Raw genomic sequence first — 20,548 nt, 5'->3', positions numbered from 1 at the left:
AAAACTGCCCCGACTGACCAATCATTTTCCGGAGCTGCTTCCTAACCGGACGCCTCGTGCGACAATAGATCAATACGCGATCGCTACCAATCCGGCCGTGCAGCAATTTGCGGTTAATTAAAGCCGTGTCTTCGCTGCTCCCCCGGCGGCAATATTGACGGTGCTACACCTGCGAGCTCCGCCGCCGACCGTCTTCATCATGACCCGCACTGACCGACATGATGGCTTCTCTACAGTGACTACGAGGGAAGCTGCTCCGAGTCGGTTCCACTTATCCGTTCGGCTAATTCACGAGACCATTACAAGTGGAGCTAATCGACGGCACTGTCTTCATTATGTCTTTTGAATTTTGCATCGGCTCACCAAGTGAATTCAAGCACCACCATCTGTTATTGACACACAAACGCATTCCGCTTTTTGTAATCATATTGATGAAAAACGACTTTGACCTTATTAGACTCGAGAGTTGTGAGTCGTTCACTGAAGAGATTTGTTTTGTCGTCTCCTGTGATGCAGGTGATGCCGGGGAGTGTGGGTTCGGGTGGCACGATGTCATTTGCCAAGCTCCTCCTGCCCCTCGTAATTCTCAACTCTTATTGTGAAGGTGAGTAAAGGGTGCCTCGTTTTTATGAGGCCTAAATACTTGATCTCTGATATGTAATCTTTCAATCGCTGTTGCGCGATATTATCACTGGAGGGTTCCGGCACAATTAAAACCCATCAATCTAATCCCACGACAGCAAAGCCCTGCCAGTAGTAATCAGACAAAAAAAGGTATTCTTTTAGACCCACTTTAAAAAGCTACTAAATTATAGTCAACATTAGAGAGACAGTTTAAAACTGAATTAACACACTTTTTCAGACTATAAGGCACACTAAAAATCCTTTAGTCAAAATCAGTAAATTCTCAAAACTTTATTTAAACCTGTCTTTATTGACTTCTACATCACATGACCAAAAAACACATGCCTCATTGGTCAAAAGCAGCTTCTACGTAACTTACAGTCATGTATATATTGGTATAGTTTATATATAGATTTTTCTAAAGGTTTATGTTTGAATAACCGTGCAACTGTGTACGACGTTGATGCCTCTATTGAATATAGTTTTTTTTCTTAAAATAACTTTGAATTATCATTTTTTTTTTAATTAATTGCCTTTTAATTATATGTGCATGTTTGCTGATGTATAGAAAATGAAGTAATAAAACATAATGTATAATATTAATTAACCACATCACAAAGTGTTGAAATGTTGGAGACTATGGCGTCAAGGAAAGGATGACGGTTTTGGCTTGAATTTATTTAAATTTTTTACCCATCTTGCTAACTATTTAAGGAAATAGAAAACAGCACAAAAAGGTTATTTATGATGATTGTTAGATTAAATACTGAAAACAGCTAAAAGCATGATTGCACCTTTTAAAATACTATAAAAACATGTTATACTTTTTGTCCTTGTGACTTTTTCCTTAGGTTTTCCAATCATATCAAGGCCATTTTTAGTCATACCAACCTGATTTTAAGGCAAGATAGCACCTAAAACAGTCCTAGGTTATAAAGTAAGCCATTGAGAAATGTCATTTCCCTCCTCAAGTGCAGTTTAAAAATGTTGTACGATCATGCACATGATGAGTCTCGTATGCACGACTCGTCACTTTCAATGTGAATTAATCATTCTCGCAACATATCTGTTCCCTCCCCGAGTGTGCCAGCGCCAGAGCACGATACAGAGAGAGAAAGCTTCAGTGTTTAAAGTCATCGCTGGCTCACAGTGATGAGCAGGAGACACCTCAAATCCTGCCAAGAGCTGCAGCAGCAGTGGAAGTTATTAAGTGAATGCCACAACCCCTTTCCATCAAGCACAATGGCTTTATCTGGGTTTTTATATCTTTGGAGTCTCTCAGCCGGCTGCCTTTGCCTTCCATTCCCTCTCTCTGCCCCGTCCTCATTTCGTCTCCCCTCTCTTTAGCACCGTGAGCCTGTGCTTCTATCGCACATAACATCTCTGATCTATCGCATTAGACTGATGGCCATTGCTTTAGTTATTCTCCAGCCATTTATCTGCATCTCACTGCCTCTGACCTGACACTGCAATAACGCCACCGGTCAGGAATAAGGCGGCGGCGGCTGACGACTCCTGGTTCAAAACCCTATATTGCACAAAGGACAGTATAAATAAAAAATGGCTGCATCTCTGGTTAAAAAAGTATCAAGTACTTCTAAAGAGTTGGCATACCTCAGGAAGTGCTTGGACTTCAAACAGGGAGTTTACATTCTGTCCGCGAGCAAAGATGATCAAAGATAACCCTGGAGCCTAAAGCAGGTACCTGAGGTCATCAAAATATCAACATACTGCACACTTTTAGCTTCAAAACGAAATCTCGGCTATAAATGAATTTGTATCTAAACAGTTTTAAATTTTGAATGATAATAATGATTTCAATGATGATATTGTTTCTTAATAAAATTTAAAAAAAGGAAATGCACATGTGAATGTATCATAGGACCACAGCAAGTCCAACATAGAAAAATCTGAAAATATATTATGTATTAATACTTTATATACTAACTTTTGTGAAATCATGTCTAAACAAGAAGGAGCTGTCTTGACTACAGTTCATACAGAATTCTGCAGCGAGGATTCTGACCCGCTCAAGTAGAAGAACTCACGTTTCTCCGATCCATAAATCTCTTCACTAGCTGTTAGTGTCTTTCAGGACCAACTTTAAAATTCTGGTTCTTACTTTCAGATCTATTCATAGTCAGGCTCCTTCTTACATTACTGATCTGATCCAGCCTTACACCCCAGCTCGGGCTCTGAGGTCTGTGGATCAGAATCTACTGATGGTTCCTGAACATGATTCAGGACCAGAGGAGAGAAATCTTTCCAGGCTGTTGCTCCTAAGCTTTGGAACGATCTTCCTCTCTCTCTGTGTTTGATGATCTACTGACTCCTTCAAGAAACAGTTATATTCAACAACAAAAAAATAGATGGTGTTAGTTGGAAAAAAAAACAGTTTTCCTTAATACTGTTTGTGCCCTTTATGTTGGGGTAAATCTACAGTATAGTCGTCAGATTTTCTAAATGTATTTTTACATTTATATTTGTTCTTTAAAAACAAAAGTTGATTCACTGTTATTTCCAACGTTCCCAAGAGAGAATAAGTTAAATATTATTATGATCTTGTGCTTTTGCTTTCCAAAAGAGAAGAGGATCCAATTGGATTTCAACTACTTCCATCCAACTTGTTTTCCCAGGAGAAAACTTTTTGGTGCCGCCAACCATACCTAAAAAAAAAAAAAAAAGTCAATACACAAAGCCAACAACTGTTTTTATATATTAAACAAATAAATCTGTTTAAAGCATTATAAGAGATATGGGAAGTCGTTTTTTTGAATCCCCAGTCAGAATGTGGTTCTCATAAATGCATTTATTGAAGATGCTATGAAATCCATCACAATAATTTGTGGAAGTGAACATTTCAGCTCTTATGAAGAAAGCAACAAATTGTTATCCCTGCCATTATGGCTAGAATGTTTAGATGCTGATTAGGTAATTTATATGCAGTGTAATGTACAAAAGCGCTGAAGTGTTTTCACAGCAAAACGGGTACAATTCTCCCCGGATGGCTTCGGGATATTATTTAAATTACTTTTCTTACTGTCCGTTGCAGCCTCCAACGAGCCGCCACGTTTCCTGAACTACTTCTTCGAAACTTATCTCCTCATCTATGAAGATATGCCTGTCGGTAAGTCTCTCTGTGGATTGAGAAACCACTTTTTTTCTCTTTTTTTTGGGGGAAGATTTCAAGCAAAGCTAACTTGTTCTTAGCACAGGGGTGGTCTCTCCGCGAGCATACATTATAAAAGAGACGAACAAGCCAAGAGATGGTGAGAGCTAGTGCAATATCAAGGCCCTAGATATCCCTGATGCTGAACAGCAAGTGCAATATATACAGCTCGCCGTAAAGCTGGAGAAACGTGGACTAGTTCAAATATTTCATGTCTGAATGAAAAATAGAGTTGATGTTCTTTTATTGTACGCTGCCTTTATACGTTGTATCTCCCACCGCTGTCAGCCGCTGAACTATGATTCTTCCTGGATTACTTTTCTCCTCCCGGCTGTTTTCTTTTTTAGTTTTGTGGGCGGCCGTGATTGGCAGGTCAATTTAATGATCGGCGGTATGTCATCATCTCTCCGGCTGACAGCAGCTTTGAATTTGAATATATATTGTATTGATTTCTGTTTTTTTTTCCTCCCTGAATATTTGCTTGTTGGTCCTTTAATCATTGAACCTCAGGAGCAGTTCTTTTTAATTTCCCGTCCTCAGACCCTGATGCATATTAGCGGTTACATCTGTCAGACAACCTGCCATTTATTACCCCCCCCTCTTTCTCCGTGAATCATAAAACTTTTAAGCAAAAGTCAAAACCCGCGTTTTCAACTCCAGATAGCCATGCCTTCCGGCATCTTCTCTATCATTAAAATCTAACTGTTTTTTTTTTGCTCTGCCAAAGAGCGAAGCAGTTACAACCGAAGGCCACGCTATGTCATCATAAACTGAACAGCGTTTCTCTAATAGTTGCCTGGTTTGGAGTGTTTTCCCCGCTAAACCGTCCGTGGCGTTACGCCAGCCTTTAATTCTTCTGGTGTACAATTGAAGTCCATTATCCGTGTTGGTGGGTGGTGCTAATTTCCCTAACTGCCCGGGCCAGGTTGCCCTCCGGTCATGAATCAGCGTGTCCTCCAGCAGCTGGGCTGGTGTCCAACATTAACTGGTACCGGTCCAGAGAGCTCTCTGTCATGTCGGCGGCGTCCGGGGGGCCGGGGACGGCTTCTTTAGCAGAGGGATGATGAGGGCGGGCTGAGTGATCGGACAGTAACAATTTGTCAGGATTATTGTTTATTAGCTGAGCAGATGTGCTTCTCTTGGACGTCCTCCAGCAAATAAACCGCTTAGAATTTTAGGAGTTTATCAAGTTTATTAAAAAATAAAAAAGGTTCTTTGAAACATTTGCTGGAAATTGATTTATACAGACGACGTAGTGAAATATATACTATAGTTTTTAAGACTTTACAGTACACTGATAGAGAGTGCACTGAAACCCTATCGTCCGCACTTGACAGCGCTTTTCACTAATCGAAAAGCAACTTAAGTTGTGTTTCATTGTGTAATTATTGTTGTTGTGGTGTTTTGTGGTAAAATTAGTGTTTTCTCAAGACATTTACGCCGGTATCTGCTCAGAAAACGCATCGTAGCTTCCGTTTAGCGTCTTCTACGTTACTAAGATGGCGGCCATTAAGGGTGGAAAGTGTCCATCGATCCACACTACATTTTCTGGCTGTTTGAGTTTGCACTACATTTTCGCACACTGCTCATTGTGGACCCACTTGTGTACTCAAAATATTAAGCTTAAGTGCAGAAGTGCACAATTTGGGAAACACCTCATCTCTTAGAGTAAAGAGAAGTGTACTTGATGTTGCACTCTAGGTCTGAAGTGATACTTTTCTTACTTACTTTTCCACTCACGACACAATATATTTTCGATACACATGCATAAATAATTCTTCATTGAAATCCAAAACATTTAAGTATACTTAAGAAGCTGCTTGAGTTGACTGTATCCTCTCATCCTCAGTAATTGCTGGGATCTTGTGGGATTTCATTGTTCCTTTAACTGACTTAATCACATCTAGCAGCCAGAAGTTTAATTACAACACCGAAATGAACAAACGGCGCATACTTTCTTAAAATATAAACCTTTAAATATTTTTGATTAAAATAAAATAAGATTTTAAATAAGACATCAGTATGTGTTTATTATACAATAATATGGAATAAAAATATCTATTTATATTGTTGTATCCATTTTTTCTCACCCTAGTTGCCACAGACTCTGAAAGACAAGGTCATGGTTTGGTTCTGACCTGAGGCTATTTGAGTTTGTGATAGATACACACTACTTAATTGATTTTGTGTCTATGGTCTATCTGTGCCCATTTTTATGACCGGCAACCAGTCCAGGGTCTTTTGTATTAGGTCCAGCCCCTCATGACATCACCATGGGAATAGTGGGAGAAGGTGTGGGCGGGGCTTAATCCAATTTTGTAATGTAAATATTTCATGTCCTTCTACCATCTCTTAGTTTATAACCCACTCATATGTTTAAAATCAACCTGAAAATGTATTTTGTTTTGGTCTGATTGTCTTTGTTTTCATGTTAAATGACCTTCTGATAAAAAATATATACATTTTGTCAAAAGTAGAAGGTTTTAAATTGACTTTTGGATTTGTTGGAAACTAAAATTTGAATAAATACAAACTGTGTTGTATTTAATAATTAATATCTGCAGTATCAGAAATGTGTATAAGCAAATGTTGAAATGCCTGTTCATGTGCACGGTTTAAATATAATAATGTCGACTAATCTAGACTTTAGCCAACGTTGAATAATTGTTGAGCAAACACTTTTTTTTTTACGCTGTCTTTCTTGTTTGTCGAAAGTTGTGGCTTCTTTTATTACTCCGTGTCTGTGCTAATACATCACATTTTTTATGATTTTCCTTGCTGAACTCTGTCTCACCGCAACAGTGTTACGGCAAAATAATTCTACTTTGGGATTGTCATCTTTTCTCCAGATTAAACAGTGACTCACAGTCCACCCACCCACACACACACACACACACATATGATAAGCTATCACACTACAGCTATATTAAATACTCCCAGTGGCAATTTTATTGCTGATATGGTTCACCCTCCATATATAATGACGCAATTAATTAAAATAAACCAAAAGTCGGACACGAAATGAAGAACAGTTTGAGGTCACAAAGTTAGTTATTCATATCGTAGACCGGCTCCGATACTTTTAAAGGCATTTATTTCATCAGAGATGTGGACGTTAATAGGCACCTGTCGGACTGTCTGAAAGTGAAAGTGTTTCACTGGAGCTCAGTGATCAGTTCCAAACCTGACTGGATGCATTTCATTAAAAGTGAATTGCCTCGGTAACAAGTTGCCGTGGTGATAAGGTAGTCAGTTTCAGGTTTTAAAGTGACACTTTAGTCTAACAAATTGAAATCATTATGTCGTTTATCATTATATTTGAAGTTGTTTTTTTTGCGTCCACATGCAGATAACATTCTCTGCTCAAGGAAATCGTCCTTGTTTCAGATTATACAGAACAATTGATAAACAAAAGGCTGTTTTTTCCTTTTTCATGCCTGAGCCTGGTGTTTTTTTCTGACAGCGCACACCAGCAACTTACACCCAGCACAGCGGGCAGGATAATGCGATTGAAGACAGAGATTAGCAAACGTATCCATAACTTGAATGAGGACTTGATCTTAAGCCCCAGGTTTGCCTGATCCCTCCTCGCCGAGGAAGTGCTTTCGTTCAGACGCAGAAACAAGGTCTCGGTAAGATGCTCCGAAGATTCGGTCTATCAGGAAATGGGTTTCCTGTACAGTTGTGATAACAACACAACTGTCAGGGAAAAAAAAGGGGGTTTGCAAGGTTTGTTTGAGCCTATCGGGGGGGGGGGGGGGGGGGGCATAATACAAATGGTAAAAATAATACACACATTTTTCACCCTTATGTATAAGTAGCTTGGAAAATGCAAATTCAGCAAATCATTCATTGCGGTCGTGGATTCATTCATTCTTCAGCGGGCCAGCTAAGTACGGAAGATGATGTTTAAATACAGTGGCAGATGAGTGTGTGTGTGTGTGTGTGTGTTGTGTCAGTAAATGGGATGTGTAATTAGAAGGAGGAACACTTTGATTAAATGCTCTCATCTCTTAATCCACTTTGCACTGATTCTGAAGATGAAGTTCTCCACTGAGTAATTAGCTCGCCAAGCAAACGCTACATTTGTGGGGAAAAAAGCAACTTCTACTCTCTGAGGCAATATAGTTTGTGTTGTGTAGCAGTTTGTCCGGAACCGTGCTTTGAAGGATTATACTTACATTTTAAATTCAGCTGTTCAATCATGTGTCCTCATCAATCGTAGGCTCTGTATTTATTTTACTACATGTTTTTAATCTAAAACTGGTTTGACTAATGACTCAACATTCTTTAAAATGTATTAGCTTTATGACCTTTAAGCAATGATGGTCTGTTGAAGCTTCATGAAGCAGTGTCATTATTTTTCAGAGCCCACTAGATGGCGGTATCTGCAATAACTCCTGTTCTAATGCAACATCATTTTTAAACTGATGGCGCCCCCTACTGACCTCTACACAACATGACACTGCTTCATGAAGCTTCAAAGAAAGAAAGAAACGAGACAGTAGAAGCTTTGTCGATTTTGTTGCACCTATTTTATTACACCTTTTGCCGTTTTTGTTATTTATCAGAGATGTGCAAGGCAATACAACTGAGGACGAGAGGATACAGACGACACCAGCAGCTTCAAAAGCAGATTTTTGGATGTTTTGGGCATTTCTTTATTTCGCTTTCTAGTATGTTGCCAGTTTCTTGTCTCTTAGCAACATTATATAGAACACATTTGCCATTTCTGACATCTCCTCGTGTGAACAGGCGAATAAAAAAAAAGGCACTGAGACACACATTCGCACACCTCTGCCACGGTTGCACATTTCACACTAAGCTTACTCACTGTGAGTCATTCCAAAGCTCTAAGATTGTACATATCACCCCTAAAATGGTTGGTAAGACCGATAACAACACATTTTGTTTGACTCCTGAGATGCAGGGAAGAAACACTTTAAAGGTGAATAAGGGATTTAAAAAGTCACTCTTGTGGCACAATCATGTACAAGAAAAAACATTGAAAATGGCAAAACAAAATTTTAGCGGATTAGAACCTTTTTTTCTAAGGAATCCAGCCTCTATTTGTTTGTTTACAACTCCTTTTATGCCTGAGTGAAGTCGACTTTAAAACACTACCTGGTTTATTTTGTTACGTTGAGTTAGCACTTTCCCAAACTCTGGGTATTTCGTGTCTTATACTTAATTTAAGTCAATAAATACCTTGACTGGCATGCAGGTATTACACTATTATTATGTTGCAGGAAATCTTTCTTTGTACAGCTTAAAATACGTCAGAATCATGTTAGTACATTTCATGACTTTTGAAATACATACACATTTTTATAGTTTATAAATTGTCTTGACAATTGTTATGCAACTATTAAATTGTTATTTATTTATGTTTAGAAAATATTCGCATTATTGTTTAAGCATTTAAAGCAACAATCAGTCGAAACACGAGAGACAGCGAGGTCCCCCTAGAGGCAGTGGGAGGTAGTGGTGTGTCTCTGGCAGTAGATGGCTGTCATTGTCAATCCTGTTTGTGGCGTCTCCTGACACTAGTTTTGATTTAAGATACGTCTAACTTGACTTGGTGCCAGTAATAGTCGGGCAACATTACCGTATCATTTCTGCCATGGAGTCACGATGAACACAAAAATGCCTCTTTTAAATAAACTCGAAAAAAGCTGTTTCCATTGAGCTATGCAGACTTGTTACACAATGGATTTTAATATATACTAATATAATATTAAGTATAAAACATGAGGAAATCGTGCATAAATGTACACTTACATTAGTACACAAAAATAAATAAACACGAAGCTGAATTTTACATTAAACTCTTGTTTTTTATTCATCATGAATCCATGGCGTAAGTGAAAAAAAAAAAGTTTTTTAAGGTAATATTATTGCTATTATTGGACAACAGTGCAAATCAGCGACTTACACAAAAAACCTTGTATCACGAAGCACCCAACACGGGACTATTTGATAAAAAGCGCGACAATAGCAACATCAGGAAGTCACTGCTACATTTAAAGAAAACAAAATCCCCAGAATAAAAAGCCATTTTCTGTCCTGAGAGTCAAACGTCACCAGTTCACTCAGTCACTTGTAAAAGCATAGCATTTTTAGTCAGTTGTGGTTTGTCTTTGATATTTTATTGTGTCATTATTAATAATGATTGTGAAGGTCCAGCCCCCCCCCCACACAAGTTACAAAACAAACTTTTATTTGTCATAAGATTCCGCCCATTGAGTCTTGGCACTAAAAGGTTTATTGGATCCACTAGCTGTTGATTTAAACTGATGATTTGGCATCTTGAAGGTGAAACCGTCATCACGTCGGGATAAGCAGGTGCGAGCATGAAGTAGTGCTATGTATTAAGAGGCGATTCAACTTCTGACTGTATTGATTTGTATTGTAAATATAGCACACACACTTTAGTTTTATCACTAATTTCTTCCCTGAGCACTGCTGTCAACGTCGACCCTGCATCACCAACATAAGGTTCTCTCGAGTGAGTCGGTAAAAACAACGGCCGTCTCTCTCAAATTGTAAAGGTTTTCTATTAAGTAGAGTTATTTGAACCTCTCAAAAAACAAACAACTCTTTTGCATACAAGGTTACTGTGTAGGTGGGACGTTTCAAGGCAAACGACAGAAGCAATCTGTTCAATTTAATAAAAAAAAACGCGCATATTATTTGTATTAAAACAATTTATCTTTGATTTAAATCTCTCGATTTTGGTAAAAATCTACCTCCTCGCATTCTTCTCTGCCCACTGTAAATACTTCCGACTTTTAATTAGCTCTGCAGCATTCCTAATTCAATAATAATTAAGGAGCTGGAAGGAGCCCCGGGGAACAACTTATTGAAGCCTTCCCCTAAACATGTTGATAATGTCTGTGTACTCTGGCTGCAGCCAATTCCCTCCTGTCAGCTGCCTCGGGCTCTTCACATTAACTATGGCTTGTCAACGCTCTCTCTCTCCTGGACACTGTCTTCCTCTGCGTTCCCTCCAGCTCTACTCCTTCAGCTTATTGGCTCTGTTAGCTTTTCTGTAATCATAAACCGCAGATTATCATAAGTATTAACAGTGTTCCGGATTTACTTCTGTTGGGACAGTGCCTCGTATTGAAACCTCTAACTTGTTTTTGACGGAGACTTGCCTTTATTGCATTACAGATATTTTTCGTTACTACTTATTGTGAGTAGAAGGAGCTTTAAAAACTATAATAATGAGGCTCAAATGCATTAACAGATACTGCTATCATTATTATTTCTTTGCAGTGTATTTGTCTTTGTGTGTTTGGGATAATTTGTTGTAAAAATCTTTCCTTTAGTTTTTTAATAATTTAGTTTAATTCTGTATGATATATGTTAGAATATAATTAAAATATGTTTTCTTCAGTGTCTAAACAAGGAGCATAATAAACTGATAAGATAAAAGTGTTGATTTCTACATGTAATATATACGATAGGTATTAAAATGTACTACAAAAGATCCCCATCTAGAATATTTTTCACCAGCCACTGGGTTCCAAGGTTATTTTTTGCTTCGTAAACCAACCTGAAACAAGAACACCACCACAAAATCACAACAAATGGTTTAAATGTTAAAAGAGGTGAATTTAATTGTGTAAATCTTCTAAATAATATATTCTTGCTACTTTTTTTGGGGGTGTTTTTTAAGGTACACGGCCCCTCGAGGAGACCCTTGTATATGTAAGCAAAAGACGGACACAGCATTTCTTATATTTCATTTTCAAAATGAACACATTGTTATTTTTGAGAAGTCGTGTCCAACAAATTCAATTTCCACCAATTTCAGCGACTCAGTAACAGTGCTACTGCCAAATAATGAAACTTTCTGCTAGCAAAGCAGCAAGACTCAACAATTTTAAGGTTTAATAATATAAAAAGGATTCTTTTTTTTATGTTTTTTAAACACCTTTTTTTCTCCATGCTATGTAACCTTTAGATTAAAAAAAATGCTATGGCTTGAAGTGACTTGAACATGAAATGCATTTATTCATGAATATGTAAGTCATGAAAAGCGAATAATGCAATTCTTTGGTTAAGTTTGATTGAAATATAACTGTTATAAAATGGTTCCTAATGCTTGAAACTTGTAATACTTTTGTGATAAATCTGTCTTAAGGAATTGAATGGACACACCAGTTGGAGAAATACTATTTTTGACGCTAAAAGTTTCGGAAAGCTGAAGTTGGCGAATAGCGCTTTTGCAAGTTTCCGATGAAGCTTTTAGCCCCACGACCTGCGAATGCACAGAAAAAGAGTCGAGGATGGTGAATATATTCTCAGATTACCATAGACCATTACTCCGGGATTTTCCCCGCTAGAAAACAGGCTTTTATTCCTCTCAGAAAAGACAATGAGCTGCACTTCTAGTTAGATGAAGTGATAAATGCAGATGGAAAAGTAATGAGGGTATTATTGTTGGAACAATCTCAATCGGTTTTTGGGTTTTCTTCTCATGGTTCTAGATGGAATCTTCTTCCCCTGGATCCTCCTCTCAATATTTGTTTCTCCGTCGGTGTGGGAGCAGGAGTCTGTTTACGCTGCCACTTTTCGGTCTTCATTTAGTTAAATTGGCAAAGGATGTGTCTGTCCTCTCTGCAACTCTGGCAGCCGTTGTTGTATCTGTCACTGATGGTGAGTTTTGAGTCGGAGGATGTGCATGAGACCGACTGTGTGTCTCAGTTCCATGAATCCTATCTTCGCGCCGCAGCAGCTGAGAATTCCACCCCTGTCGACGGTCGAACCCTCCAGATCTCAGCAGGAGATGACTTGTAACATCGCCAGGAGGTATTGTTAATGAATGCTAGTTATTCTCCCCCGTGTGAGAATCCCACCCTTACGTCACTTTAGGAAGGAATTACACTTTATCTCCTCTCTTCGCATGACAATACTCTGCTGTCTGCTGGCGGTGTTGACTCCCACAATAGTTTCCCAATAAGGCTCATGTACGGCCATCCACCAGGGGACTCAGTTTTGGTTTAGTCTATCATCCCTTATCTCCCTGTTGGTGCTTTGCTCCCTGCTTACTCCCGCAGGAAATAATAGGGCCCATGGTTCAGTCTCCAAACACACCATCCATCATAGCGTTGTACTTTCTTCTTTTTTTTCCAACAGTATATGTGAGTGTTTTGAAGGCACTCTCATAAACTCTGCCCTTTTGATTTCACAAATCCTTTCCCCGCTCAACTGTCTTCCCCGTCATTCTTGTTTTCTTAGGGGTGCCCCCCCCTTTATTACTGAAGGTTTATTCCTCAAATGATACACCCTTGTTTACGTCTTCATATTAATGCAGCTGGAAGACTGAGAGTCGGGTCATTTAACTTCTAAGTGGATTTTGATGCAATTGATGTTTAAACAAGTCGCGTCTTGACGGCGATACATTTCCATCCAAATGCTATCAAACACTTTCCGGTTATTTATGCATTCATGATTGAGCTGAAATATGGTCATGTTTATTACTGTTTGTGCTCTAATATGTCTCCTACTATCACTCCTCTACGTATGTCCACTTATACCACCAATAATTCAAATAAACGCAAATTATCATTATTTTGGTGCTTGGGTCGGTTATTCTATTGCTTTTTTTGGGTGTTAACCAATGTTCCCTCTAATTTGTTTCGCGTCTGAGCAAACACACCATCTCCCTAAGCGGTCCCTTGTTCCACTGTGAGCAACATCAGACCTACTGTCATCAGGCAAGGATCGCATCCATTCAATATTAACTTGGGATAATATAATTGATTTATATAATAACCATGTCATCTTTGACAATTAATATTATGCTTCCTAACTGCAATATTATGATTTAATTATCAAATTCTACATTCAAATGATATAATATTTTGTGGAATAGTCACATCTTCAAGAAGAGATCAATGTCAGTCCATGATTGTTACCCATGGAAAGTATTTATATATCATAATCTTAAATTTTCCATTTAAATGATCTAAATCAGGGGTGCCCACACTCTTTCGGTTTGTGAGCTACTTTTATAATTATCAAGTTCAAAAGATCTCCCTTCATTAAATTTGCTCAACATAAGTAAGAACATACTTTACTCAGATGACTTGCACTGAATGAAGTGAATGGACTGATAATCAGTCATGATGGAAGGATGTGTGGATTTAATCATCTTCATAGAAATACTGACTTACATAAATAACTGGATTCAAATAGTTCAGTCCGTGAAGAGCATATTTCCTCATAAGAAGATACTTTTCCTCTGAGAGTACCTTCCAAAAATGTCCATGAAACCTGGTCTTAAGCTCAGTGTCAGCCTGTGTTGAATCTCATCTTCCACTGCAGACAAGTTCAGACTCATATGTACTAAGAATTGCATTGATTTCCAACTAAAAATGGTCGTTAATTCGAACCCAAATGGGGCACAAAAAATATTCAGATGTAAGAATCTGTTCGTGACACGAATTCAAGCCTTTTTCCATGTCAAAATCAACAAAGACTTCAGACGGGTTCATCCCTTTCCATGCCACCATTTAAATGAAGCACAAGAATTACATTTCTCCATTTCTGTGATCATGAAAAAACAAAAAACAAATGAAAACATGAATTTAAACTAACAGTTAACAATTGCTAATTTTAAACATGTCTGACATGAATCACACTATTGTAAATGAGTTGAGATGTTTCTGATTCTGGCAATAAAAGGAAACCCATTAAAAGTAACTGTATCCCCAAGATAATTGAATGAATATTAAGTTGATCAGGAAATAGTTTGAGACTTTTTTTTAAGGATGATCAAAATTGTTTAGTTTTTCAAAATTGTCTGGCATTTATATGTTGTATACTTATTTTTTCTTATTCAGTTTTAATAACTGAGTATCCATTATGCTTTTAGTCTTCAAAATAGTCCAACATTTTGGTATATAGTGGGCATGTTGAATGTTTTCAAGCCGCAATGACTGAAAATAAGAACGTATGTTAGGAGTTTTGTTATTAACACTAAGATGTAAGATTTCCATTCCACTTTCATACGTTCACTAGTACTTCTAATTCCAGTTTTTTTTTGTTTTTCATGTAACGCATGTTGTACTCAATGGACAATAGTAACTGCACCATTACATTAAATATATTTTGGATTGTATTGTATTTTTTTCAATACCATGGTTAAAAAAAAAGAAAGAAGAAGGCTTTACTTTTAAGTTCACAACTTTATTAAAAAACAGAACCAACAATCAATAATTTTACATTGAGTGGTGATGGTAAAGATTTTTTTTTCCTTATAGATGCCAGCATATAGATAACAGCCTTTCAGTACAAAAAGAACACATGTTTTCTTATTTCCTTTGCTTTTCAAAGATTTCTGTGACTCCTGGCTTCAGTCCATGACTCTCCTGCTCCTGGTCAGTGTCATCCGACTGATACTGTAAAGGAAAAAAATAAAGTTTTATTTCAAATAGCATGAGGTCTGCAACCCTCAGAAAGCATCTCATAAAGTTTCATTATATAACTGTATCGCCACATTTAATTCTCTCACCTTGAACATCCTTGACTTTAAACAAGTCCGGATGTCTTCCGAAAGTGTTTGGTCCTTTTAGTTTCCTGCTTTAGTTTTGGAACGTCAGACATGTTTGCAGGTCATGATTTAAGGGTTAATCATTAGTCAACACTTATCAACCTCAAATCTTAAGTATTGCAAAAAGCAAATCCAACTGGCATGAACAAGACAGTGTTTATTAACTTGAAATAACAGAACCAAAAATAGCTGGTATGTTTGTATTTTTTACCGACATTTTGGTTCTTGTGACAACCTTAATTTAAAGTATAAATCAAGATATATCTGGGAGATTTTCCCATTCAAGTGGTGAAAACATTTCCCTGAAATGTTTTTGATTATTTAAATAGACACACACACACACACACTAGTGGTGTAAGAAAATGTCGTTATAACAATACATCACAATATATTTATTCCTGATACTGTAAAAATGACTTTGAATTAAAATAAAATGTTGTTTCAAAGGTTAAATATATATTTAAACTCAGCCTTTAAAGAGGATGTTTGGACTCATTTTGACTTTAAAACAGAGTTTTAAAAAATTAAACACTCAGACTGTTAATGCACTTTATTGTGCATTGTTAATATAAGTTTACATTACACAAGCACTATCACATTTGATTAGGGAGAAAGTATTTACTCATGTATTTGTAGTTTTTTAAGTAAAAGTCAGAAAAAGTGTTGTTTCTTTAAAACAAACAATATATTGTTGTTCCTACAGTATCACAATGTATCGTGATACGTATCGTATCGCTAACATCTTTGCTAACACACATCCCTAACACACACACACACGTATATATTCTATTGTTTTGTATAACGTCTATTAATCATAACATTTCTAGTTTATTCCAGTGTTGAAAATAAGTTCAGGTTCTTGCTCCTCCTATAAGATTTCCAGGGTGTATTGAAACACCAAGATGCTTTGTAAGTAAGTAAGTAATTTTTATTTGTAAAGCACTTTTCCAGACCAGGGTCACAAAGCGCTTCAACAATCAATTGTAGCATAGACTAAATAAAAAGTTAAAGTCACTCACAACAGTTTGAGAAACTGTGACACTTATTTTGGGCTGCAAAAGATAATTGAAATTGTCTGTGGAAAAGAGCCGTTTCTGCCAAGAAACCTAGCCGACAGACTTCCCTGGGATGTTGGCAGCGAAATAAGATTACCTGACCAACAGGGATTGGGCTCTTACACACAGATCCGAAAAAAAGAAGCTGGGACCCGAGCTAAACGGATCTGTATCAGAATGTCTCTTTCATAGATGCTGTAAGGAATAACAACACTATTTTTTTATTTCTCTCAAAAGAGTTAAATCCAGCAATTAGGAATATTGTTTAATTCCATCGTGAGGTGGTGGGTTTTAGTTTGTTGTGTCTCTCGGGGTAAGACTGTGGGATTAGACGCATCCTAATGCCAGTAATCCATCCCAATCAGATGGTCAAAGTAAGAGAAAGTGGAGCCGATCGGATCCAAGCATATGTGAATCGGCTGTTTTTTCCCTCTCTTGAGGAACGCGCTTCATGCTGGTTTAAATTGTACACCTTTATACACCTTTTTTTTACAGTGTGAGTGCCGCGTGTGTGCGTGTGCACGCGCACAAAGACCACCACATTCCCGCCGGCACTAAGTGGCACACGGTGGATGGCAGATCGGCTTCTTGCAGCTGCTTATCAAGCCCAGGTGGGTCACGGCTGATACCTGCCTGAGCCACGCGGGGCAGCTAACCTGGAAATTGATGTTTCACATCAGCGACCGCCTCTCTCTGCTTCATTGCAGGGAAGCTGTAACAGTAAAGTGGCTGCATGTGGAGGTATAAGTGTGTCCATGTGTTAATATAAAGCAGTCTTTTGTTAATGGCTGTTGCTCTAAAGGGCGCGACGTCTCGGATCGTCGCCTTATTTTTTAGCTCATTATTTTTGGCTACTTGGCTACAATTAAAACCATAGAATCATATATTTAATAATAAATTAGTCTCTGGATTTAGTCTGCTTCAACTCTTATATATAGACTATTGGGAGAAAAAGATTGTATAAAGAGAGATAAACAACAGCGTGTTAGCTGCACAGTGAACAGAAGTGACTTAACAAAACAGTGACAATGGCAAACAAGTAAAAAAGATCCGAATGTAATGCTAAAAGTATGAATTATTCAGATTAATTGATTGTTAAATTCCACTTCAATCAACGCAGCATCCGTGTTTTGTACTCTTGTCTCTTTCCTCCTCACCTTAACTACCATCTTATTACTTTGAAATCCAAATATTGTTCTCCTTCTTCCCTGCAGCCCTTTAATTAACATTAAGAGTAGACAAATATTTCACCAGAATTTTCACAAACTTGGAAAGCAATAGAGCGAAACACACATTTTAATATTGCTTTAAAGGGCAACTAAAGTGAAAACTCTCCTGAAGTCTTCCTCTCCAAGATGCAGTAAGTCCCTCATCATGACTGTGTTTTGAGTTTATTACTTTATAAAGTTGTACTCCGTCTAAAATCTCAGCGAACAAAAGGTTACAAGAGCCATTATGATGTAATAGTGGCTCCACTCCTCCTCCAAAGAAATGTAATCACTCCCCGCTTTGTTTATACAAAGATGCTCTTTGAAGTTGAGACTTCTGGGATTGAGGACACACAGTGACAAACCTTGATGCCTGGCCAATCACAGCAGAGTGGTTGCGGTTATGTTAAAGGTTATTTTATCTCCAGAAAAACAGTGTTTTCAGTGGGCGGAGCTTAAGCACATTTTCTAATGCAATAATTTCAATGAAAAGATAGTTTTGCTCAAACAGACACACACTGATGATACAATAGAGTCCAAGATCAGTTTAAGACACACTTTAATCAACACACTAGTTGTTACAAAGTGAGTGCTTTGTAACAACTGTTTTTAAAACTGTTCTCTGGGATGCATCTCTGCAACATAAATTAATAAAAAATATATATTTTTGGTAGGAGTAGAGTAGCTTATTCTAATGTGTAAAATGTTTCTACACACACGCATACAAAAATATTATTATTTATTGGTTTTGATCATCATTACTTTTAATAGCCAAATATTGCTCATGTTCATCACTTCCACGTTCAGAGTGCTGTTTTAAAGCTGGTGTGCATTTCAAAAAAGAAAGGTTATCTTGTCCTTGTCTTGAAAGCTGACATTTGTTCTCATAAAGGCCAGCAATGCTGGTGCCAGATAGGATTAAGAGACAAGTGGGGTGTTCGTACTCTCTGTTCCCCCATTTTCCTGGCAGTGCCCTGCTTCAAATCTACCCACAATCACTTTCTGGACTCTCCAGAGGCCGTCGACATCTTCCACCCGAGATTTAATCCCATTATTCTCTCCGTACTTCACCAAGTGATGTAAGTGTGGCCTTTACGTGGCACATACATTCTGAACGTTGTCAATGCTGTTAGCGCTCGCTGTAGCCGGAGTCTTCGTCATCTCCAGACCCTTTCAGCAGTTGTCAGAGTTTGTGATAATTGACGGTTACATTTGTCAACTGTCATTGTGTTCATGTGTGAACATAAGAAACAAATGTCTCATGATCGCACCGTCAAGATGGTGTTTGACATTTAGCAGGTTTTTTTTCATGGTAAAGATTAAAGGGGATATAAATACGTTTAAGACCTAAAGTGTTAGTGCATGTGATTGAAAAACTCAAGAAAAAGTAAATATCTGATGCAACTTTAAACAGGAATCCCTTATAAAATGAGCAAAGTTTCAGACTTAAAGGACAAACTATATGTAAAATAAGGTACAATTTTGAACCGAAATCTCCCTTTTTTTTATTGAAAAGCTTGCAACTCAATGTTCCCTTTTCACATTGGAGCGTTGGTAACTTTTCATTATATAACTGAGTTGATATGCTACGGATGTGCCTTTAAAAATACGTTGAATCCCTTGAATGTAGTAAAAAAAAAAGCTGCTTCAGCAAGAGAGAAACTAGTAGGCTGCTCCATCCGACAAGGATATGGGTTAGACTTTATTTCAATTTTTCAACTAAAAGTACCTCTTAAAATGCTATACTGGATAAAAAATAAAGTTAGAACCACACATGCTCACAAAATGGAAACACTCAAACAAGATTAGCATGACATGATGTTTTTTGAAGATCAGAAACGTTTATTGAGAACATCAACAGTCTGCACCCTCCAGACAAAAAAATAAATAAAACAATCAGTATGTAACATACTTGGTATACCAATATTACAAAACCAAGGCCACATACTTTAGAAATACCTTACTTTGACAACAAGAGATGGGGAAAAAAAGGGACCATTGTCAGGTTAGGAAACTGACTTAGAGTTAAAACTAGTTAGTTACAACAATTAACTTTAGACACTTTCTAGTGCGTCCAACTTCTCTTGCTGTTAGTTCACTGTTATATCTTGGTGTCCGGTTTACAGTTTAACTCCAAAGAGTTATTATCGCTCAATGTCAGGGTAAGAGTTTAAAAGGTCGGTACCTGGGCAGACATTTTTACCCCCACATTCCTCTCCCAGACAAGCAGTGATACGATTATGACATAATAAGTGGTTGTTAAATATCAGTGATGGTCTGATGAAGCTTCATGAAGCAGTGTCTTTATTTCCAGAGTCCACTAGATGGCGGTCTCTGCACTATCTTCCTTTGTTTTTAACAACTGTTCTAATGAAACATCACATCATTTTTGAACTGATGGCGCCACCTACTGACCTCTAAACAACATGACACTGCTTCATGAAGCTTCATCAGACCATCACTAGTATAGCTTAGCACTTTCCCTTACAAAATGTACCTACTTGTCACTGCGGGACAAACATCCGTCTTGCTCAAAATTAAGAAGAGATTTGACTTATGACACCATTGCAAACGATGAAAAGTTTGTGTGAACAATGAAATATGTGGTCAGAAATGTCTTATTTCCAAATCTATTTTCTTTGATTATGTCTCTTTGCGCTTGATGGATCTACTGACTCCTTCAAGAAACATCTTAAGACATTTTTATTTGTTCAGGCTTTTCCTTGATTTTCTGGAACTCCTGTGTTTGTCTCAGTATTATCTATATTGAGTATTGTTTTGATTGTTTAAGCGCTTTGTGACCCTGGTCTGGAAAAGCGCTATATAAATACGAATTACTTACTTACTTATGTTTTAGTTTTTGTGTAGAACGATAAATCAAGAGCTAAAAAAAAAAGCTTACAATCTAGTTGTTTGTATTAGAAGC

General features: G+C 37.6%; 1 protein-coding gene across 1 annotated transcript in view; it reads left to right on the top strand.

The window, feature by feature from the left end:
• Nucleotides 1-499: 499 nt before the first annotated feature.
• cdh23 (cadherin-related 23) overlaps nt 500-20,548 on the top strand; it is a 213,815-nt gene continuing 193,766 nt past the window's right edge. Inside the window, exons 1-2 of the mRNA XM_087803328.1 lie at nt 500-604; nt 3,677-3,751. Coding sequence (XP_087659454.1) covers nt 511-604; nt 3,677-3,751 — 169 coding nt within the window. The 5' untranslated portion in view covers nt 500-510. The remainder of the gene's footprint in view (nt 605-3,676; nt 3,752-20,548) is intronic.

The sequence above is a fragment of the Callionymus lyra genome, chromosome 11, assembly GCF_982586985.1.
Source record: "Callionymus lyra chromosome 11, fCalLyr1.hap1.1, whole genome shotgun sequence".
Taxonomy (NCBI): Eukaryota; Metazoa; Chordata; class Actinopteri; order Syngnathiformes; family Callionymidae; genus Callionymus; species Callionymus lyra.
Note: the sequence above shows the minus strand (reverse complement) of the source record. Positions and strands in the feature narration are given on the sequence as shown.